This window comes from Silurus aristotelis (genome assembly GCF_946808225.1).
Source record: "Silurus aristotelis genome assembly, chromosome: 8".
Classification (NCBI taxonomy): Eukaryota; Metazoa; Chordata; class Actinopteri; order Siluriformes; family Siluridae; genus Silurus; species Silurus aristotelis.
In genome coordinates, this window is record NC_139581.1 from 20,106,029 (window position 1) to 20,130,806 (window position 24,778).

The 24,778-nt window shown below is 36.8% G+C and overlaps 1 protein-coding gene across 4 annotated transcripts in view; it reads right to left on the bottom strand.

Moving 5' to 3' along the window:
• cadm1b (cell adhesion molecule 1b) overlaps positions 1-7,779 on the bottom strand; it is a 190,027-nt gene extending 182,248 nt beyond the window's left edge. For 2 of the 4 annotated variants that reach the window (XM_083549455.1, XM_083549453.1), the window contains exon 1: positions 7,651-7,775. In XM_083549455.1, the coding sequence (XP_083405581.1) occupies positions 7,651-7,729 (79 nt within the window). In that variant the 5' untranslated portion in view covers positions 7,730-7,775. Of the gene's footprint in view, positions 1-7,650 lie in introns of all 4 variants that reach the window. The other 2 variants (XM_083549454.1, XM_083549452.1) reach the window with 2 other exon arrangements.
• Positions 7,780-24,778: the final 16,999 nt, after the last annotated feature.

The following is a 24,778-nucleotide window of genomic DNA, read 5'->3' on the forward strand; positions in this document are numbered from 1 at the left end:
TCAGATCACGCTGAGATTCATGCACCCTCACATGGATTTCATGGATTTCTTTAGTGTGTTTCATGAAATGTGGTGATATGAGCTATAGATATAAATCAGCTGCAAATGAAAAATGAGCTGAATGGAATGTTTAACTGAGTGCACTGTACATGATATCTATACGAGACCGATTTCATTAAAGCGTTCCTTTTTGAATACCATCAACTGGCAACAAGCAGATAAACTTGCAACTAAACTTCATAATGCACTTTAAAAAGAGAAATTCCTCATTAAAAAAAAAAAAAAAAACGAACAAGGTTACATCAGTGGCACTGGTGTAAGTGCAACACTACATCACTGTTATTTGTTTTCTGCTGCTAGATGAAATAGTCCATTATCCACTGGATGCCCTGAAAAACAACATAATTTGATCTCTGTTTTTTTTTTTTTCCCCTCATCCATTCTTGGTTGTTGCCAAAATTTAATCAGTGCGTAACTAGAATAGACAATGCGGCTCTTTCCGTGAAAGACAGGGCAAAGAGAAACAATGACATATTTATCGTAGCAGACATGAACTCGCGTCCTCTCATCATATTCGCCTCTCATTATCCGGGCTGCTGTCATGAATGAGGCATTCTCTGTCCCTTCAGCCTGCATCTCATCTGCTGCCTCTCATCTAATTCTCTCTGTTGTGTCCTGATGACCACACACAAACACCCTTTCCTATTTTTTTTTTTTTTGGAATGAATCAATACTTAAGATGTTCTTGTAAGATGCTCATAATTGAAAATGAACTGTTAGTAGTGAGGTAACAGGTATATAAAAAAAAATTGGTATTCTGTGCATGTCAGATGGCTGAGCAAAAATATTTGTGATTTTAAAACGTATTTGTTGAGTGAAAGTTTAATAAAAAGACTTGTCACATCGCTAACATTGTTTCTAAAGAGGTTGAACCATTTCAAATATAAACACAATCATTTTAGTTATGTATTTATAACATTTCCATACATTCGAAACTGGCATAGTGGTGAATTGAATTTAATCGCTCACACCCATGTACGTAATATTCCAACTCGTCTTATAACAAATTATATTAGTTTATTAAAAGCAGCAAAGCAAATTAAATATCATATTACGGTATACTTGATTTGACTAGCACAGGTTCTGAAAATCACTGATCTATCTCTTAAATCTGATATATACCATAAATATGTTATGTTATACCTCACATATCCCTTGCTTAGAAGTTTTTACACATGCTATTTACCAAAAAGAAAAAAAACAGCCTGATTTAGCAAGCTACAAGCAAATATAATAAACGTACACCACGTGTCTTATAATCACTAGAGATTTCGAAATCAACTCATTTTCCCAGTAAGTTAACAGTGAATACCCTTCACCTCAGATACATTAACGTCTGCGATGACTGTAATGTAGTATACTTAATGTCCATTATTTAGCAATTACAGACTGTGTTATATGTCAGCGGATAATGAAAACCTAATGAGCTAAATAAAATTGTACAGCTTTAAATAGAGAAATAAATGACTTCTTCAATTTATTATTACTGGGTCCCAGTACGCCTACTTATACGATCAACTCAAAGTATTTACTTTTGTGTATTTACTTTGTTTAAGTGTGTGTAAAATAAGGTACATACAATTGAGTGTGTACTAAAGGAGTACGCACTGGTACACAGCTGTATAGTTACTCACGCTGATACCGTGATACAAATTCTTATTGTGTTCCAGCTTTTCTTCTTTCATTGTTCATTAAAAAACTTAATACTACAGAATTGAGCTATTCCTTTAATTTCTTTCCCACATTTTATTTACAACACTCAGAAATGAGTCTCGTGACAAAACAATGCCCTTAAGTACATTTTGGAAAAGTTTTACTGCGGGACTTTTTTTCTTTTTTTTGGTGTAATATCTGACTTTTTCTCACTATATTAGAAAAAAAAACACGCCGTTCTTTGCTACTCCGAAGTGAATAAATAAATAAGGACCTGCCCTAAGACCACAAGTGTAACCCCACAGTTCAATAGAAAGAAAGGTTTTCATATCATTTTTATACCTAAGTCCATTCAGAAGCAAGTTTTGTACTTTTACTCAAGTAGAAAAGGAATATATTTAAGCTGCTGGTGTAATACTGAAGCAGCACATTTGAACTATAATTTAGGTACAGGAATAGTGTATTTCAACCACCACTGTAAATAGTAGACCACCAGGGTGCTTTTCAGAATCCTCACTTCAAAAACCTACAAATTGGTACACACTAATTCTAATATTAGAATCTACTTAGGAGGAATCTAAACCGTTTTGTGATACGCTGGATATTAGTCCTAGATCTTAGCAGATTCCTATATAAACAACTTGCCCTTTTTTTTCTTCATTTTCTTTTAGGCATTACATTAACGGATCCCTGGTGGTCTAGTGGTTAGCATGCGGTGCTCTCACCAACCCCAGCCAGTAGGGTTGCACAAGCCTTAGTGCCAGTCCCAAGCCCGGATAAATGGGGAGGGTTGCGTTAGGAAGGGCATCCAGCGTAAAAACATGCCAAATCAAACATGCGGATGGTCCGCTGTGGCGACCCCTAACGGAAGAAGCCGAAAGAAAGGTTTTTTTATTAACGGACTGCGATGTGTCATTTTTTTCTGTCCTTCGCTCCTAATGTTCCTAATAAAACAGATGACTGATGAAGGGTGATGGAAGTCTTGCACTATTACAACTCTCATTCTGTACTGATCTGACACATGACCTGAAACTAATACAAAAAACGAATGTTTGGCCGGTTTACAGCTAATGATAGCTATTACACATTATGTTTAATGGGATGTCTGTGATACGTTTGATCAGACTGATTTGTGCAGGATGATGAACAAAGAAATGACCTAGTAAGGAAATGACTGCTATAAACATTGCAGCTCGGTTTAAAACCTTTGTGCGCGAACACTGTATCATTAGTCACCAGGCAGGTTAGAATCTAGAAAAATGGTTCATTTCTATAATTTAGCTTAACTGAGTCCCTTTAAATACATATATTACAATAATAACAGTTTTGGATGAACCCAACCGAGCAGCTCAGTTGAAACCATTTCACCCGTGTAGGCTACAGCTACTCTAACACGAGCCAGCTGGATTTCCGCCAACCAAAAAAGCATATGGAATACTTTAAGCTTTCTATATTGACAGCTTTAATAGTTGGAACATGAGAATGTTTTTTATTTAAAGAAGCAACAAGAATTTAAAGCACTTTTAGGCGAACCACAGGGTTTTTTCCATGTTGACTTTCTCATACTGGACCAAGAAGTCATAAGAGTAATTCATCTGTTTTTCTTCCCTGTGGCACTTTGAGGCAGCTAAAAAGTTATATATATAAAAAAAATTGTATCAGGGTACTATCATTCATAATATTTTAAGTCAAAAACACTGCAGGCAGAAATAATACATTTTAATAATTTTAATCAGTTCCTATATTATACAGTGGGTACGGAAAGTATTCAGACCCCCTTAAATGTTTTACTCTTTGTTATATTGCAGCCATTTGCTAAAATTATTTAGGTTCATTCTTCTTCCTCATGAATGTACACATAGCACCCCATACTGACAGAAAAACACAGAATTGTTGACATTGTTGCAGATTTATTAAAAAAGAAAAACTGAAATATCACATGGTCCTAAGTATTCAGACCCTTTGCTCAGTATTTAGTAGAAGCCCCCTTTTGATCTAATACAGCCAGGAGTCTTTTTGGGAAAGATGCAACAAGTCTTTCACACCTGGATTTGGGGATCCTCTGCCATTCCTCCTTGCAGGTCCTCTCCAGTTCTGTCAGGTTGGATGGTAAACGTTGGTGGACAGCCATTTTTAGGTCTCTCCAGAGATGCTCAATTGGGTTTAAGTCAGGGCTCTGGCTGGGCCATTCAAGAACAGTCACGGAGTTGTTGTGAAGCCACTCCTTCGTTATTTTAGCTGTGTGCTTAGGGTCATTGTCTTGTTGGAAGGTAAACCTCCACTCTGGAGAAGGTTTTTGTCCAGGATATCTCTGTACTTGGCCGCATTCATCTTTCCCTCGATTGCAACCAGTCGTCCTGTCCCTGCAGCTGAAAAACACCCCCACAGCATGATGCTGCCACCACCATGCTTCACTGTTGGGACTGTATTGGACAGGTGATGAGCAGTGCCTGGTCTCATCAGACCAGAGAATCTTATTTCTCACCATCTTGGAGTCCTTCAGGTGTTTTTTAGCAAACTCCATGCGGGCTTTCATGTGTCTTACACTGAGGAGAGGCTTCCGTCGGGCCACTCTGCCATAAAGCCCCGACTGGTGGAGGGCTGCAGTGATGGTTGACTTTCTACAACTTTCTCCCATCTCCTGACTGCATCTCTGGAGCTCAGCCACAGTGATCTTTGGGTTCTTCTTTACCTCTCTCACCAAGGCTCTTCTCCCCTGATAGCTCAGTTTGGCCGGACGGCCAGCTCTAGGAATGGTTCTGGTCGTCTTCCATTTGAGGATTATGGAGGCCACTGTGCTCTTAGGAACCTTAAGTGCAGCAGAAATCTTTTTGTAACCTTGGCCAGATCTGTGCCTTGCCACAATTCTGTCTCTGAGCTCTTCAGGCAGTTCCTTTGACCTCATGATTCTCATTTGCTCTGACATGCATTGTGATCTGGAAGGTCTTATATAGACAGGTGTGTGGCTTTCCTAATCAAGTCCAATCAGTATAATCAAACACAGCTGAACTCAAATGAAGGTGTAGAACCATCTCAAGGATGATCAGAAGAAATGGAGAGCACCTGAGTTAAATATATGAGTGTCACAGCAAAGGGTCTGAATACTTAGGACCATGTGATATTTCAGTTTTTCTTTTTTAATAAATTTGCAACAATGTCAACAATTCTGTGTTTTTCTGTCAATATGGGGTGCTATGTGTACATTCATGAGGAAGAAGAATGAACCTAAATGATTTTAGCAAATGGCTGCAATATAACAAAGAGTGAAAAATTTAAGGGGGTCTGAATACTTTCCGTACCCACTGTATATCACTTTTACTTGCCTTTAACTTGAATTGCAATCAGCATTCCAGTTCATCTCAAAAGTGTTCAATAGGGTTTGAGGTCAGAGCTCTATAGCTGTTTGGGGAAGAACTACATACGGGTGTAAAAGTCAGGTGTCCAAATACTTTTGTCCATAAAGCATATTATATAATTGCTTAAGTGGAAGCTTTTAAACACAGAGAATTTTTAACACAATTTGTTGATGCTATATTCAGAACCACCTTTTTTTTTTTTTAACCTGAACTTTTCATTCCTATTCTTATTCACAAGACAATTAGAAAGAAATTTCCCCAAAGTGCCTGTGCTTCATACAGAAAATAATATTCTGTATGAAGATTTTTAAGATTTAAAACAGAAACATTATACAAGAACAAGAAATTATATTTCAACCCACTTTTCTGTGAGTCCTTATCCTGAGATAATCCTTGCACTAGATTTATTACTTTATTAAGTATGCAAAATGACACACAGTTAATTACATGCTGTACATCCAATATGTGAAAGCAGATTCTTGGCATAATATAAATTTTAGATTTATAACTATCTACAAAAAGTACTTGCAAGAATATCAGCATCGGGGTATCACAGATTGATTTGCGACATAACCAATTTCAAATTTCAAGGGAACCTCGCTGTGAAAATCTTGCAAAATTCTTCCAGATGAGGCCCAGACCTTTCAGTTTTAACCAAGCGACCGCTTGTGAGAATATATATCATTAGAAAAAATTTTCTAGAAATACTAATAATACACCCCATTTTATTTCGGAGGCACACTATCTCAAAAGCCAGAAGTGTGGTTATAATGATTAAATATGACAACGAAGCCAAGTACTCAGTATAACTTAAAAAATGTGAGCGCAATATAGCTTTAAAAAGTCATTAATACAGTGAATGTAAGCGACATTTTGGGAAGAAAACTGTATGACCAAATCGTATTTTGGTAGTAAAAAAAATAAATCCCAAAGAAGCGAAAACTCACTTTTTTTTTAACTCATCAACTAGCTGGACAGCCAAGATTGATTTGTGCATTTTTGATAAAAATGCGTTCTTAAAAATGACAAAAAATGTATGTTTCTTCCTCATTTTTATCATCCTTTCATCCATCTTCATCTGATGAACTAGTCAAGAAGATATTTTCCTCAAGTCAAGTCAAGTTTATTTCTATGGCGATTTTCACAACAGACATTGTTTTAAAGCAGCTTTACAGAAATCAACAGTTAAGGTGAATGGTGTGTGTTTATCCCTGATGATGGTGACTGTGGCAAGAAAAAACTCCCTTAGATGTTATGAGGAAGAAACCTTGAGAGGAACCAGACTCAAAAGGGAAACCCATCCTCATTTGGGTGACATCAAGAGTTTGATCATAAATCTTTAAACAATACAGAACACTGGAGAGAGAGAACTAAACTATTTTCCTGAAGACTATGCTTTGGCATGTTTGCTAATGAGGCTGTTAAGTGGAGAATATTAATGATTTTAAGGTAAGAAGTGACAATTTGACTTGAATGACACACACACACACACACACACACACACGCACACACACGCACACACACGCACACACACACACACACACGCGCACACACACACACACACACACACACAATGACACATTGAGACACTAAAACGTTGCCAGTGCGGTTATAGGGAATATAAGCGCTCAGAATGCTTCTCGACCAAATCAGATTAGTGAAGCGAAACTAACTGCTTATATGATTTTCTTTATATGTATTTTTGTAATATTGTCACTCTGGGTGATTTTTCTACACTGGCTTTCAGATGTTTAGGGGTTTTCTGACAGAGGTAGAGCTCACAGTGCTGGGTGAGTCAGGTTTCCTTCTTACACTAAACCTGTTGATGGATTACATGCCAAACCAGAGCAAATCCCTCAAGTCCACTTCTCCTGATGCTGGAATCGGGCACTACAAATGGAGAGATGGAGGGATGGAGGGGGAAGGAGCTGTTTTGTCTTCTGGTGTCTCTTTTGGATCCACAGGGGTCAGAAAAACACGTCGGTGAAAAGCCACGTCTCGCGTGCGCACGCACTGGGAGTCAGAAGAGGGAACGACAACAGGCGCCCAGATGCGCGAATAAAAAAAAAAAAAAAAAGAAAAGAAAAAGAAAAGAAAAGATCCAGCTGATTGATTGATTTGTTGTGGTGGTGGTGTTGTTTTTTTTTGTTTGTTTTTTGGCAATACGACTTCACTGCGAGCTTTTATACCTTGGCGACTTTGAGTTATTCCCGTTCTCTCAATCCAGTCCCGGAGTTTATTCACACACACACACACACACACACACACACACACACACACACACACACACACACACCAATAAATAAGACTTCAAAGCGAAAACAGCGTGTAAACACAAACAACACGTTTCTAAGACATCGTGCACACACACACGTGCACACACACACACACACACGCGCGCGCGCGCGCGTGAGACCACACACATAAACACACACACACTTGGGGAAACGCCGCAAATTAAAACATCCGCGCGCAGCTTCTTCACCTCCGCGCCGTAAACGTGGTTTTATTAGCGCTTCCTCTATTGACTGACGCGCAAACCCGCATTACCGCCGAAGTGCTGCAAACTTTCGAGGCTTACCTTCAGGCAGAAAAGCTGTAAAAACGAGACAGGTGAAGAAGAGTGTGAGAGAGAGAGATCCGCTCGCCAAGCTCGCCATGTTGAACACCTGCTCCAGACTGGCGGCGCTAAATCACCTAGAGACGCTCTGGAGGATAATGAGATGCGGAGAAGAAGGAGGAGGAGGAGGAGGAGGATGAGGAGAAACAGGGAAACCATACACACCATACACCATAAGGGATGGGCGATAACACTCATTTACATTTCGATTCGATACCTAGTACTTTTAAAAACGCCGATACCAGTCACACTTCTTTAAAGACATTATTACATTAATACTATTATTATTAAATAAATGGACTCCAATGGACATTAGTTTTTTTTTGTTTCATTTATTGTAATTCATTATTCATTTTAATTGTGTAAAAAAATAAATATACAAAATAAATACATGATTTGACTGAAAAAAATGAATAATAGAATGCTGAAATATTTTTTTTTAGAGTCTGAAATTCAACAAAAAAAAGCAATAAAATTAAATAATAATAGGGATGCGTTTCAAGCACCACCAATAAATCCGAAGGTGACACCGAGATCCCAATATCCCAAAAGTACTGCTGAAATATTTCCTATTTATGAATTTTCACATATGTATGTAGATATACTTATCTATCTATCTATCTATCTATCTATCTATCTATCTATCTATCTATCTATCTATCTATCTATCTATCTATCTATCTACACTGTACATTAATACCGCAGACATCCAAACTATAAAAGAACATATACTGTATGAAATTATGTTGTCAATTCCATCCAAAAAACGTGTTAACCCAGAATATGTTTTAGATAAACGGGTGTCCAAACTTTTGACCGGTACTGTATTGTAATTTTTCTGTAAAACAATATAAACATATTGTAAATTCCGCTTGATAAAACATTGATCTGCCTTTTCCCTTTACATTGTATTGTTAACCTGTGGCACATATGTGTCAAAAGATGAAAAATAAATACTGAATGAAATATTTTTATGCCCATTCATAATTTGTGTCTGATTACATCCACCGTAGATAGTAAATAAATAAATAAATAAATAAAGTAAATAAATAAATATTATTAACTAACATGACCTATTTTTGAAAACACATGGCTGTGAATGAACACATAAGCAGGGGGAGAGTGGGGTACGCTGTCAGAGGGCTCAGTTATCAATGCTGTTCCTAATACAAAGGTGCTTACTTGCTTGACTTCTATTTGAAGTCAATTTCCTGTTCACTTGGGGCCAAAGTCACTCTAAAATAAATCAGAAGGCTTCTTATTATGTCATATTAAAATGAAATTAGGCCAGTCCTTAGTACCATTTAATAATCTTTATTGAAATTTAAATTTCAGGTAGCTCTGTATCTCAAGTAAAATCTCATTAAATTACCAACCTGAAAATCCATCACACAAGGAATTATTTGGACACACTCATGCATATAAACATTTTTCATTGAGCAAAAGAAAAGAAAGTTAATTGGATAAGCAAATTAACTAAGCATCATCTACCATCCCACTTTCTTACAGTACCATTCAGTATATTTCCTGTCCATCTCCATTTATCTAAGACTTCCTTAAACAGTTATAAATGTCTTCCATCTGTTCGTCTTCTGGTGTTTACAGATCATAGGGTTACACAAGCAGTTAACATAAACAACTGACAACCATAGTGATCTATTACTGCTATATATGTTTTTGCCCATAGGTTAGATAAGAGTCAAGAGTCAAAAAGCTTTCATTGTCATTTTAACTATATATAGCTGAATATGCAGTACACAGTCAAATAAAACAACATTCCTCCTGAACCCTGGTGCTACATACAACAACAAACACAGAAAACACAGGGTTAAGGACTAGTAAGAATCCTCGCCACATTGCAACAGTGCAAAGACAACACAAGACAGTGCAAGACAACACAGGACAGTGCAAGACAAACACACAAAACACAAAATACTAAATAGCTCTGCCAGTTAACCTGTTGTAAAGAGACATAAAGTGAACAGTAGCAAACATGTAAACACAATGTTGTGCAAAAGGGTAATAGCAGCAATCCAGAAAAGATGTGCAAAAACAGCATGTAAACTGTTTATGGCAATAAAGTGATGTAATATGAGTGGTACTGAAGACAGAAGGTTAAAAACTGGTAAAGGAAGATTATCCCCTGTTAAGTAAACTTATCACAGCCAATTCTAGAATTAAAAACCTTAATCACTGCATCAGCAAAATTCTTATTTTAAACAAAAATAACGACTAAATACAATATATATATATATATTTTTTTCAATCACAATTACTTCAAATGTGCAAAAAAATCCATTACAAAGGCAATTGTTGCAAAAAAAAAAAAAAGATGATAGATGGATTAGATATTTTATGCCACATCATTGTTGAATGCTTGACTCTGGTCTTAGAATGTAGTTCCAGCTACAATATGAACTATAAGTTAATATAAATGCTCTCATATCAATATTATGAGACTGTTACAGTATAGATATTTACAGTATCTATAGTATGAGACTTTTACAGTAAAGAATTACAACTTTACTACTTTAATTACAACTATCACTACTATCTAAAACTAATAAAAACAGATTTTAATACCTTATTTTTTTTTACAGTAAACGTATCATTGTTGACATGATGCAATTTTTCCTAGGAGACATTGAACATTTTTGGAGTGAATCTCTCTTGTAGGAGCTTTGTAACTTTTGTCACAGATGTCTTCAGGATAGAGGAAGTTTTATGGCTTCTCTGTAATATGGCAACCTGCGTTTTTACAGCGAGAGAGTGAGAGAGAGATGATCGAATGATACAGTAAATGAGAGAATAACAGAGAGAGGCTGGTGAGGAAATTGTGATTATCACGGCTATAACATAAGCAAGAACAGGAACTTGTTTCTTGGAAGTTCCACGACAATGAATTTGGATCTAAAATGTTAAAACCTTTGACATTATACACATCAATAAATGAAACATTGTAATCGTTAGGAAACCAGTGCTGTATAACTGGAATAGCGCTCCAGACTGTGGTGTTTGTACAAAAATAGTATCATGCTTCACACGCATACACACACACATGCAAGGTGTGCATTATTTTCATTTTACAGTAACAGCACAGACTGCCATGTCTTACTGTCTACAGAAAACATGTCTTTTATGTTATGCTGGTGAAAATTTCAGCAATGTAAAGTCCCCTCTGTGGCCCGAGGAAATAAATCATTGTTAGTTATGAAGGATTTTTCTGAATAAACATGAACGTGTCTATTAATACTTGATAGTTAATATACATACTATTAGTACTTTTAACCACTCTTAGTAAGAAATCATGTCAGTCTTTCACTTAAACTGTGTGTGTGTGTGAGTTTGTGTGTGTGTGTGTGTGTGTGTGTGTGTGTGTGTGTGTGTGTGTGTGTGTGTGTGTGTGTGTGTGTGTGTGTGTGTGTGGGAGAGAGAGTGAGAAAGAGAGTTTGCTCCACATCACAATCAAATTATGCCAACTCATGTTACCATTCGAGTTATGTCTCTTACTCAGTTATCTACCCAAACTGCTTTCATCTCTTACACATAACATATAACTCTATAATAATAATCTTAACATTTATGCTAAGTGAAGCATAAACGTTAGTTTACTGCACAAATTGCATGTTTCATAGTTTCCTGATTGTAATGTCACATAGACGGCTAATAATAACCCGCTATTATGGTTTTGCTTAAGCATCTCTCCTGTGCAGTATGTATAGCTACTTATTTGGTCTGTGGCTACAGGATATATATAGTTTTTCAAATGTTTTATATAAGAATGGACTGTTGGAAGTGGAGTATGCATTTCTTATAAGCAAAGTTAGAAACTGGTGTTGCTGTCTCTGAGATAAATGTATCACCTAAACCTTTTTAAATACACTGTACAACTGAGAAACTATTATATCTTATAATGTTTTGTTGATTAGTACTTCATTAGAAACACAAATTCTGTTATTCATGTAGCTTATAGGTAACCCTGTTTTTTGGCAAAATCTTACAAATGTGCTTACAATATATATATAGCTATAGGAGACCTAAACCTATTCCATAATGAAGTGTACAATCTTCAGTGGCCTGCTACTGAAGTTTGACCGTAACTCTATTGAACACCTTTGGGATGAATTAGAACACTGACAGCACCCCAGGCCTCCTCAGCTTACATCAGTATCTTTACTTTACTAACCCTCACAGCTAAATGAGTCCTAACCAAATCAAGTGGAACATCTTCCCAGAAGAATGGAGGTTATAAGGGGGACTAATCATTCTGAATACAGGTTTTCAAAGATTTGTCTACGTAGTGTAGCTATAGTAAGTTGCTATAGTAGCTATAGTAAGTGTAGCTATAGTAAGTTGCTATAGTAAGTGTAGCTATAGTAAGTAAGTAAGGTCAAAAATGGACCAGCGCCATCTTACCTCAGTGACCTCATCACATATCACACTGCACCACGATGTCTGAGATCCTCCAGCACTGCTCGACTGGTACCACCTTCTCTCAGAATGAGAGGTAAGTACACTTCAAGGCTCTTCTCTGTTCTGACACCGAGGTGGTGGAATGAACTTCGCCTAGATGTTTGTACAGCAGAGTCCCTGATTATCTTCAAGCGACGACTGAAGACCTCTCAGTTTTCAGCCCATCAACCTATTTCTTGTCATTGTGCAGCTTTTTTAACTTTTCACTGGTGTGTCATTTCCTGGCTTTCACACACCACAGACGTAGGCTAGCCTACAAAGCTAACAACAAGCATGGCAAAAAGCAGCAAGTATCATCATCTTTTCTCTGCTTATGTTCTATATGGTGGTTGTTTAGTGTGAATACATTCATACAAAACATGAAATTCTTTTGTATTAATATATTAATATGATGTGAGGTCCAGTTTACCAGCGTTACACTTAAACAGGTAGAAGTAATGACTACTTTTTACTTAAGTTCTTGTCAGAGCCCAATCTTCTTTACTTTAACTTGAGTGAAAAAGTGTAATCAGTACTTCAACTTTTACCAACGTCTTTTAAAACATAAGTATCTGTACTTCTACTATATATTTCTAGATAAAGAGTGCAATTTATTTCCCTCATGAATTCCATGTCATTATGACTTTATGAATAAAGTATTTACAAATGACTTTTTATTTACATTTATCACTTTTAAAATGATTTTTAGCAATCGTTATAGTTTTATGATAATTATTAAATAATTCGGAGTAGTTAGAATAATAGCGAGTAATAAATAGCGAGTAATAAATAATATGAAGATTTAAAAAAATGAATAAAAAGAGTCTTTTAGGCAGAAATACATTTCCTGAGTTGAATAAATCTCCTGACCCTGATATTCTATCTCTCAGGCAACTTTATGTGGGCTAAATATTGTATAATGCCTGTCTCAGCAAACCTAAAAAAAAAATACAGATAGCTGTGGTGGATTTAGCTTTGTTTGTGATATCTATCCTTATTATTTAATATCTGCACAAAATATCACCATTAGTTATAACCCTCCACACGCAGAGACACATTGTAAGCGAGCGGCACTTATTTCTGATGGTTCTGAGCAGGCAGAAACCCATCTAATTGCACAATTTATTTGCTGCTCTATTCAGGGTGTGCACGTCAATCCTCATTCAGCAATGTACACAGATAGCATTTAGGAGCTCGCTTCAATCTCCCACACAGGTTTTCTTTCCACGGGATTTAATTTCACACATCAAGTTCACTTCTGATATCATTATCCATGGCAGCTTGCCTGTTCTAACTTAGTTAGAGATGGTGCACGCCGCATGGAGATCATCGTGAAGCAGCAATATCGGTCCGTGTTTGTTAGCTTTCCATAATGTTTTAATTCTAAAGAAAAGGCTATTATCAAAAAGGTGAAAGGGCGCAATCTATTCAACTATCGCTCTTTTATGTGGATGCAACTGCTTAGTTACTGTTGCCATGCCAAAGGCCATTCATTTCTCAATGACACTCCACATTGTATTCAATTGCATGACAATCTTGTATTAATTTTATAATAAAGAACTACTTAGTGTACACATTTATTAATGTTCAATTCCTGATCCTCCTGATTTATGGATCCTCCAAGTTCTCCCTGAGCTTTGAAGTTTCCTACAGGTACTCCTGTATCCGTCCATTTTATCCTGATTAGCATTTTAAAATTGCCAATGTTGGTTGAACGTGGTGTGTGTGCAAATGTGAAACGGGATGGTTCACACCCATCCTCTGTGCCCCCCGACTTCTGCCCTGCGTTTCATGGAATAGGCTTCAGGTCTCATGTCTCACAGATCCTGTGTAAGATAATGATAGCAAAAGTACACATCCTTTATTTAAGTACAAATACAGAAACTCATGTTTTAAAAGACTCTGGTAAAAGTTAAAATACTGACTACACGTTTCCACTCAAGTTAAACTGGACCTTTGTTACTTAATGAAAGTAACCAGGTAGAACAACCACCATATAGAAAACAAGCAGAGAAAAGATGATGATGGTGGTGATCATGTGATCAGGAATGTCTCTGTTCTCAGTCATGTTTACATCATTGACTCCCTCTGTCTCATCCACATTAGCTATACTTGTTGCCTTCTGTCTTACTAGTTGTTAGCTTCGTAGGCTAGCCTACATCTGTGGTGCATGAAAGCCAGAAAGTGTTCACCAGTGGTAGCTGCACAATGACAAGAAATAGGTTAATGGGCTGAAAACAGAGCTCAGTGAGAAGAAAAAATATTGATCATGTCACCAAATAAATTAAAACTAAAGTAACGAGCCTGTTTTGAAAATGCAAGAAGTTAGAAGTTAACTTTTTGTCTCTCTTAAATAATTCGAGAAAAAAAGAAGAAATGAATTACATCTAGCTCCTAAAATCTATGGCGATAAGCATGCCAATAAAAAGACAAACATTTTTATTTACTTCATTAAAAAAAATACTTTCAAAATTCTCAGATTTCTAAATGCTTTCAGAGTATTACTGTACTGTATGTCTTTTGAACAACGAACAATTAAAAAGATTATTTACAGTATGTAATTTACTGAATTTTTCTATCGGTAACCTGTATAACCTGCACTATTATTACTAGCGGTTATTGAAAATCGGTAATGCAACAAAAAAATTGTGGTTTAAAAAATTGTTTAGCGGGGGATGGCCAGTTCTATTTTTCTCATAGATAAGCACAATCCCAGATTGAAATATGAAGCAGAATATCATGGGAATACTTTGCGAGTGATGTGTCCAAGTTCATAGAAGGTTCAGCTTTTCACAGCATGCTTGTCACAATGCTCCACAAATGTTATATAATGGTGTTTGGCTATCGAGTGTTCCAGGAATGCAATACAACAATTATGGTTGAACATTATTGGCATCAGCAGAAGTTTTTTGAGAGGCAGGACAATATCTATACAGGTGTTTCCCTCAACCAAAGAAATGTTCACAGTTTACTCATGCTATAGGCTAGAATCTGGTAATTTTTTAAGTAGCCCCATAGACAGTTGATTTATAAGTGCTTTCAGAATGGCTGAGTCTTCACACATTTCTTGTTATACTGAACTGTATGTGCACAAGGACAAATTGAGCTTTGGGTTCTGATGTACAGTACATACATGACTGACAAATTTTCATTGTTGTATTTCTATGCATTTTAAAATGATGTCTAAACACGAATTATGTCTGTTGAGCGACAAACAATTTAACAAAATGTTGTTGTGTGTACAGCTTTGTTCCATCGAGTTGCTTTCTAAATGCGCCATAATACCCTGTATATCCTGTGCTGTTCTTACGCCTAGTGGTCAAAATTGGGAATGCATCAACAAAAAATAGTGGTTTTAAAAAATATATTTGACTGTAGAGGGCAGTTAAAGACAGGGTTGTCAGGGTTTTATTTTATTTTTTATGTTGAATTAGACTAGTTTAAAAATATTACCTCAACTTTCAAGACATTTATAGCAAATTATTAGAATGATATCTAATATAGTTCCACAAAAAAATGCAAAAGTGTAAGTGTAAAGGTTGTCCCTGTAACGTCAGGCATTTTGCAAGGTTTGGGAGAGAAAAAAGAGGGATTATGGAGTGGATAATGTCCATACATCAGAAATGCCATGTGCACAAGGGTGACCTTGTTTCTCAAGCTGAGAATAAAAAGAAAAATGGCTCTCCCTTTTCTACTGCCTTTTTAAGGGATAGATGAGGTCTTTTGTGTGCTTTTTGAGATGGAGTTGGCCCGGAGATTTTGCTGAACACTAGCAAACCCACTTTGGATGCGTGTGCCGGATGTCTGCCTGTTGCCCGCTGTCAACTTTATTTTATTGGTTTAGTCTAAAAAATTCATTAGGTACTTACATACATTAAAGCACAAGATTCTCGGCCGGATTTAGTTTGAGGCTATGTCATTATTGAGCCGCTGCTGATGTTCGCTATAAAAGGTATTTTGACAGAGACTTTTTATACTATCTGCATTGACTGCATCGAATTCATGACTCCTCAGGATGTGTTAAACAGCACTAAATAAATCACATTTACAGTACACTGCATTGGGTGATTGTTCTTCTGTAGTCAGTCTGTTATCTAGACAGCCCACAACTCATCCGGATCCCTGTGCCGCTTCAAAGCAGTGAACTGCAAGCCTTCAACTCTCTCTTTCTCTCTTTCTCTCTCTATCTTTTTGTATGTGTGTGTGTCCAGGTGACCGCTGTGCCATTGACCCCTCAGGGAACCATAAGAAGGACAGAGAGCCAAGACACTCTCTTTGTTTTGCCTGCAGGCTATGCCAGTAATGAATGCTGACAAAACTCATAAATTCCTAATAGTGGGGCATGGCCGGTTCTATTTTTCTCATAGATCAGCACAGTGTTGATGCCAAAATGCAAAGAGTGTTAACAAGTTATTTTGTCCCACAACTGAAAGAGGCACAAAAACGCCTCGGATGCACAAAGAGCAGGAAGGCTTTAGAGCGTTGCGTCATCCTCAATCACAAAACCCGGAATGAAATATGAAGCAGAAAATCATGGGAATACTCTGCGAGTGTTGTGTCCAACAAGTTCATAGAAGGTTCAGCTTTTCACAGTATGCTGTCACAATGCTCCACAAATGTTATATAATATGGTTTGACTATGAAGTGTTTCTTGAAATGCAATACAGCAATTTTGCTTGAATGTCATACAATTATTGACATCAGCAGCAGTTTGCGATTGTGTGGTAAAGGTCTTACCCTTAAACAAAAGTCATTTATAACAGTTTACTTATTCTATAGGTTACAATCTGGGGATTGTTTTAAGTAGCCCTATAGAAAGTGGTCAAATTAATAATTTCTCCTTCTCAGGCATTCCTCATTTGGCCTCGCAACTCTTTTTGAGCATTTTAGTTAGAAATATTTAAGTTTGAAGTAATATCATTAACCAGAAATTACATGTTTCCGCAAAATAGTACATAAAAAAAACACACAAAAGAGCTGAGATTAGTACAAAAGACTAGAGACTAATTTCAGATATTTAGCCATAAGCCATTTTATAACCCACCTTTACTTGTTCCAACTCTTGTAGTTTTTTTTACAGAAATGAATTAAATTCCCTTAATTGCCTTCGCTATCAAACACGATCTTGGCACATGATGAGTTATTTTAAACTAGCCTGATCTGGCAACCCTTTTGTTAACTGTCTGTCTGATGCTCCTTCTCTTTCCAAGAGCATGAGGCAGAGTGAAATCTGCCTCATGGATCCTCTAAAAGTTTAGTGTTTATCACAACAATAATGATTCTCTATAGAGTGAGCTGGAAAAGTGAACGCGCTGCTATTGAAATGACAAAGTTTTACAAAATACCAGGTTTTGTTCAGAGAACATTATGCTAACCTTACGAATAAATTTCTACCAATACGCAAGATTTGTAATAAGTGAAGTTTATTATTAATTATGTTTGAATTTTGTAAATTTTTTCATGTCACGAGAAAAGTGCAAGAAAACATGGAAGTCTGTCTAGCTAAGTGTTGTTATTGATTTGATACCACAGTTTATTTCTTGAATCGGATAGTTTAAAAGTTGTTGGTTAATTTTGGATAACAGCAGCATGGCAAATAACAGGCTTTTATAAGAATGTACTAGTTCTAATAGGTTTTTAATGGCAACAATGAACACGAAGATAATTTTTCCACATGGTGAAGTTTCCCATGGAAAGATATGCAATGAATAGAAAACATGCTGCTGAAGTAAATGTTTGACTTCAAGGTAGTAGTTGCTTTACATCTGGTCACCGTACTAGTGAATATTTCCCAATAACAGCATGCCATATATATATATATATATATATATATATATATATATATATATATATATATATATATATATATATATATATATATATATATATACATACATACATACACACACACACATTCACTTCCAGTAATAAATAAAAAAAAACATTCCTTCTAATCCAGACACAGATAACAGATGTCTTTTTCCTGGGTGACGCTTGAATGCTTCGATGACGTTGTAGGTGTGTCATATTTCCCTGAAGTTAATCCAAAATATGACTTTATTACAAGAAATCAAGGACAAAGAAAAGACTTGTGATGTTTTTTTTTTCATTGCCTCTAACAGCCAAAAGCTGCTTTAAGGAAAAAACTAGAAATATTTTATGAGCACAGCCTCAGCATCAAAAGTCATATTAGTAGCATCTGCAGAATGATAACCCTGTAATATCTCAATTCTGGCAACATCCTCTGATATGTCCTTTTAGACTTCTTTTGGCCATCTAGACCGCTTGTTGTTTTGTGTATGTATGAGTTATTCTATTAATTTACTGCTGCCACAATGAAGATGTTCTTTGCTTATCAAACTCCCATAAGCCGTCACCAACATCAGTCAGTCTTGTGATTACTAATATTTAATACTGTATTTTAATAGTTTTTATAGGTTAACCTTGCTTTTTGTATTTACTATGTATAATTTTTTAAATATATTTTACCATTTGAAATGATTTCACAATTATTATTTTTGTATTAGTCATAGAATGTCTTCACAGTATCTTTTTTTTTTTTTATATCTATCTTTTTTTATTTCAATCACCACCGCAACCGTTGCACAATGTCCAGGTCAAATTTGACCCCTTTTGGCATTTGTCAGCAGTAAACTTTCATTAAGTGCCATTTTTCTAAGAATGAAATTTCCCAATATGTGCTCAAATAAAACAGGTTACAGGTGTGTTAGGTTACAAATCTTTGCACAATAAAGCTGGTTTTCTTCAAATCTATCAAATGGACCCACCAGCATGAATTAAAAAAGTAGAAAACGGTACCGGTAGTTTTCTGTAATCTTGAAACATCATGCTATGTCTGTGTATATTTTTATAGAACAATCGTGACAGAGCTCAAGGGGAACCTTGACACTGTCACAAGAACTACCTGCGTTCCCACCACATGTTCTCAGATTCCCACTGAGACAGGCACCTGTTGGTCATTTTCTCCCTCCCTTCCCTTTTGCTTCAACCTCTTTAACTGCCAGCAACATTATTTAATGCATAATTTAAAAAAATAATGTTTTTATTAGCATATTATGTCATTATAACAAGGTGAAACATGTTGGGCTATTTAAAAAAAAATCTTTCTTTTTCTATCTTCTAAATTATATTTTAATGTTTTAATTATAACTTTAATAAGGAAAAAGGAAAAAACACAAATACATAGAGAAAACCATCAAATAAACCATAAAATAAACACAATAATTAAAAATAAATGCAATTATAAAGCACCTGATATACAGTATTCTAATGCATTAATTATATTGTATTAAATTAGCTTCATAATAAGTTATATATAAAATGAGTGGGTCCTAGTAATGTGCTATTGATGTGTGCTTTTTATTTATTATTGTTTCCTTACAAATCACTGTAAATGAAGAAAACTTGTAATGCACACACACACACACACACACACACACACACACACACACACACACACACACACACACACACACACATATATATATATATATGTATGTAAATGTTAAAATTATTTTGTGCGTAATTCCATTGTTTGTTTGTTTAACAAACATACATAATTGAATCATTGTGCAGGTTTTTAATGCAAAAATATTGTATTGCTGGCAGTTTGTAAACAATGCAATGAATAAAGTATTGTAAAGATGTATTTCTTATAAATCACTTAAATCAGTGTACATAGACATACTCATTTTTTCTTTTCTTTTTTTTTTTAATAACATGACAATGTTCAAACAAATGTACATGAATTGTAAATGATTAGGCTAAGGGTGGCAGCTTAGTGGTCTCAGATCATGTTACATCTTCATTTCTATGAAATCCATCACAGTAAATGACCCATGTGATTGTAAACCCTCATCAAAACAGCAGAGTAAATCCGCAGTGCTGTTAATACGCATCAAGAGCCAAAGTTACTTGTGCTTCCAAATTGATTTGTGTTTTCATTTGTGCAGAACTAATGGGAAAATGCACCCAGACAATACTATTGACTAGAGCAGGCTGGTCTCCCCGATTCAACTAATCAAATATCAAATACTTGTGTGTATGAGTCTAATTGGCGACCTGAGCTCATGTGAATGGCAATCAATCAGGACTGAGTACTCCAATCGAAAAGTAGATTACAATGCGAACAACAACAACAACAACAATAGTAAAAAAAATATAAATAATAATAATAATAATAATAATAATAATAATAATAATAATAATAATAATAATAACTATTAGCATCATTTCCTTGCCAAGAATAACAAACAAGGAGTATTTCGACTGGTCTTCTAATTGCGTTTGGTTTAATTTCTTCTTTATAAAAGTAACAAAATGCAGGGTTCTATTCTGTACAGTGTGTGGGAGTATCCTGTCGCTTTCAACAAGAACGCAACTTGAGTAACAGCTCCCCCTTGTGAGTGAGTGTATACTATAGAAAATGACATGCCACAGGCTAATGTGCACAGGTGGGATATGAATGAGATTAGTTAAGATTATTTTTACTATGTTTAATTAGTTCATTCATGTTTTTCATTCCACTGCTTGGTAGCAGGTTAAATTAAAGCTGAGAGACACTTTAAGAGGCCGTCAGCAGTGAATAATCAATAATCAGAAGCAGTTCTAGGTCAGAGACACCTGCTGATTAGATTTTGTGTGTAGTGTGTAGTAAGTCAGAGTGATCACAATTTATCTTTATTCTGATGTTTGATGTGAACATGAAACACTTGACCTGTATCTGCATGATTGTAGGCATTGTGCTGCTCTTACATGACTGGCTGACTGGATAAATGCATAAAGGAGCAGGTGTACCAGGATTGCAGCAGATCTATGACGAAGCCTCCAAAGATCAGAACCGGTCTGTCCAGCAGAATTGAATTAAGAAATTAGAAATTGAGCTAAAGTCAACATCTTGCACACATTGTCATGTTGCTCAAACCATTCCTGGATTATTTTTGCACTGTGGCAGTGTGCATAATGCTGCTGAAAGAATCATGGCTATTAGGGGTTACTGTTGTTGATGAATAGGTGTGCTTGGTCTGCAACATTTTTTAAATAAGTGGTATGTGTCAAATTAGCATCCACATGAATGCCAGGATCCAAAGTATCCCAGAAGAACATCGATCAGAGAATTACACTGCATCTGCAGGCTTGCCTTCTTCCCATATAGCTTTCTGGTGCCATCCCTACCCCGGGTAAGCAACTCACACACAGGATGTAAAAGAAAACATGATTCATCAGATCAGGTCATCTTTGTACATAGCTCATGTCTACTGTAGGAATCAGAATGGGCACTCTGAATGGGCGCAGCAAGCTGTGATCCATTGTCTGATCTGACACCTTTCTATCTCTTTTAGCAAATTGTGCTACAGTAGCTCTTTTGTGGAATGGGATCACACCAGACACACTTACTTTTTGCTCCCCACATGCATCAATCATCCTGTCGCCTGTTCATAAGGTGTCCTTGCTTGCGCTTGGTAGATAATAACCACTACTGGAAACACACTACAAGACCTGCTGTTTGGGAAATGATCTAGCCCATTTATTTAGACAAGAACAAATTGGCCCTTGTAAAAAACATGTTCCTTTAGCATTTTTCCTGTTTCCAACACATCAAACTCTAGAACTGTCTATTTGCCAGCTAATAATCATCTAATTGTACAACACAACAGCAATTTTGGGGCCCTGCACTGATGCTTCGGGCAAGGAGGCCGGGTGTGCAGTTTGCATTCGATTTCATCTCAAAGGTGGTCACTAGAGTTAAGGTTAGGATTCTTCCTTTCAAAACTTAGGCGAATCAAGCTCGTTTTAGACCTTGTATTGTACACAAGGAAATTCTTCTTCTTCTTTTGGTTTCTCCCATTATGGGTCACCACAGCGTATCATCCGTCTCCATACCCCCTGTCCTCTACATCTGCCTCTTTCAAACCAACTACCTGCATGTCTTCCCTCACCACATCCATAAATCTCCTCCTTGGTCTTCCTCTTTTTCTCCTTCCAGGTGGCTCCATCCTCAGCATTCTCCTACCGATATACCTCATGTCCCTCCTCTGCACATGTCCAAACCATCTCAATCTCGCCTCCCTAAGCTTGACTCCAAAACGTCCTACATGCGCTGTCCTTCTAATAAACTCATTTCTAATCCTGTCCATCCTTCTCACTCCCAACAAAAAACTCAAAATTTTCAGCTCTGCTACCTCCAGCTCCACCTCCTGTCTTTTACTCAACCACAGTCCTATAAACGTTCTCTTTCATTCTTGCAGATACCCTTCTATCATAAATCACTCCTGCCACTCTTCTCCACCCACTCCACCCTGCCTGCACTCTTTTCTTCACTTCTCTAACACACTCTCCATTACTTTGCACTGTTGACCCCAGGTACCTGAACTCCTCCACCTTCACCACCTCTTCTCCCTGCAACCGCACCACTCCACTGCCCTCCCTCTCATTCACACACATGTACTCTGTCTTACTCCTACTGACACTTATTCCTCTCCTCTCCACCTCTCCAGGCTCTTCTCAACCTGCTCCCTACTCTCACCACAAATCACAATATCATCCGCAAACATCATAGTCCACGGAGACTTCTGTCTGTCCTCGTCTGACCTCAACCTGTCAAACCTGTCCATCACCACTGCAAACAGGAAAGGGCTCAGAGCCGATCCTTGATGCAGTCGAACCTCCACGTTTAACCAGTCTGTCGGCGCTACTGCACACGTCACCCCTGTCATACATGTCCTGCACCACCCTTACATAGTTCTCTGACACATGTGACTTCCTCATACAATATCACAACTCCTCTCTTGGCTACCATCTTGTAAGCTTTCTCTAAATCCAGAAACACACAAAGCAACTCCTTCTGACTTTCTTTATACTTTTCCATCAACATTCTCAAAGCAAATAATGCGTCTGTGGTGCTCTTCCTCAGCATGAAACCATACTGTTGCTCCCAGATGGTCACCTCTTCTCTCAGTCTGGCTTCCACTACTCTTTCCCATAACTTCATGGGGTAACTGGTCAACTTTATTCCCCTGTAGTTACTGCAGGTCTGCACATCTCCCTTATTCTTCAAGATTTGTACCAGCACACTCTTTTTCCATTCCTCAGGCATCTTCTCACCTTCCAAAATCTTGTTAAACAACCTGGTTAAAAACTCCATTGCCATCTTTCCCAAATATCTCCATGCTTCTACCGGTATGTCATCTGGTCCAACCGACTTTCCACATTTCATCCTCCTAATCGCTGCTCTCACTTCCTCCTTACTAATCCTATATGCTTCCTGCTTCACCATCTCCACATCCTCCAACCTTCTCTCTCTCTTATTTTTCTCATTTTTCAGCTGCTTAAAATACTCCCTTCACCTTCTTAACATACTCTTCTCACTAGTCAACACATTTCCATCTTCATCCTTTACCGCTCTAACTTGCATCACATCCTTCCCAGCTCGGTCCCTCTGCCTGACCAATCAGTACAAATCCTTTTCTCCTTCTTTAGTGTCCAAATTTTCATGCAGCTCATCATATGCCTTTTCCTTGGCTTTCCTTTTCATCTCCTTGTACTCCTGCCTACTTTTCTCATCTCTCTGCCGAGCCCAATTCTGTTTTTCAACCTCTTTCTCCTTATGCTCTCCTGCATTTTTTGTCAGGTTGAAATGTATTTGGACTAGGCTTGTTTCAGTGAACCAAAATTGCCACAGGATACAAATACATTTTATACAACTGTAAGCTTTCAAATATATACACCCACACACACACACACACACACACACACACACACACACACACACACACACACACACACACACACACACACACACACACACACCACTAAGGCACCCTAAAGCCTGAAACCTTTAAGCCCTGTCTAATGGAATACTTTCAAGACTTGACGTTGTTAATAAGCCCTAAACATGATCATTTGTTTTAGTCCCTCACAAGACATTCCTCTATATTTCAAATTGGCTCTTTCAACATAGCACTTCCCACTCACTATGCAGAAATGCAAGATACAAAAAAAAGAGTCCCAAATGTTATCTGTGAAATTTCTTTTTCCATTCCGATTCAATAGAAGGTCAGATATTTTGTTTCGCCAAAACAACAAAAGACCACACTAACAAACATGAATGAAACACAATAAGGAAAGCATGTATTGGCACATCATATCACATAATGTAGAACGTATTGTAAATTATGGACTACATTGATTTCCACTGAAATTCAAATATCCCTATGTGTTTGTTTCAGTCTCTTCAATGCTGCATTTAAATCACACTGTTCTGTACTAAATAGGGACCGAGAACATATAGCACATGAACGCGATAGATATTTTTTAGCAATACATATAGAGGTAAGGTAATCAAGATTGATCCTTGTTGTTCCCATTTAATAAACAGCATGCTACAGTTTAGCAAAAGATAATTTTATAAGAATTGCATGCTGTCCTGTAGTTAAAACATTAAAATGTTTTTTTTGTTGCAGTGAATAAACACTTTCTACTTTTCTACTTTAACATTCTAATAACATGCCATTTGGGACAAAGCCTAATGTTGACAATTTATTTATTTATAATGACATTATTGTATTACATTTTATGTGCGCTGATTTCAAGAATATGATTTATCCTGCAGCACCAT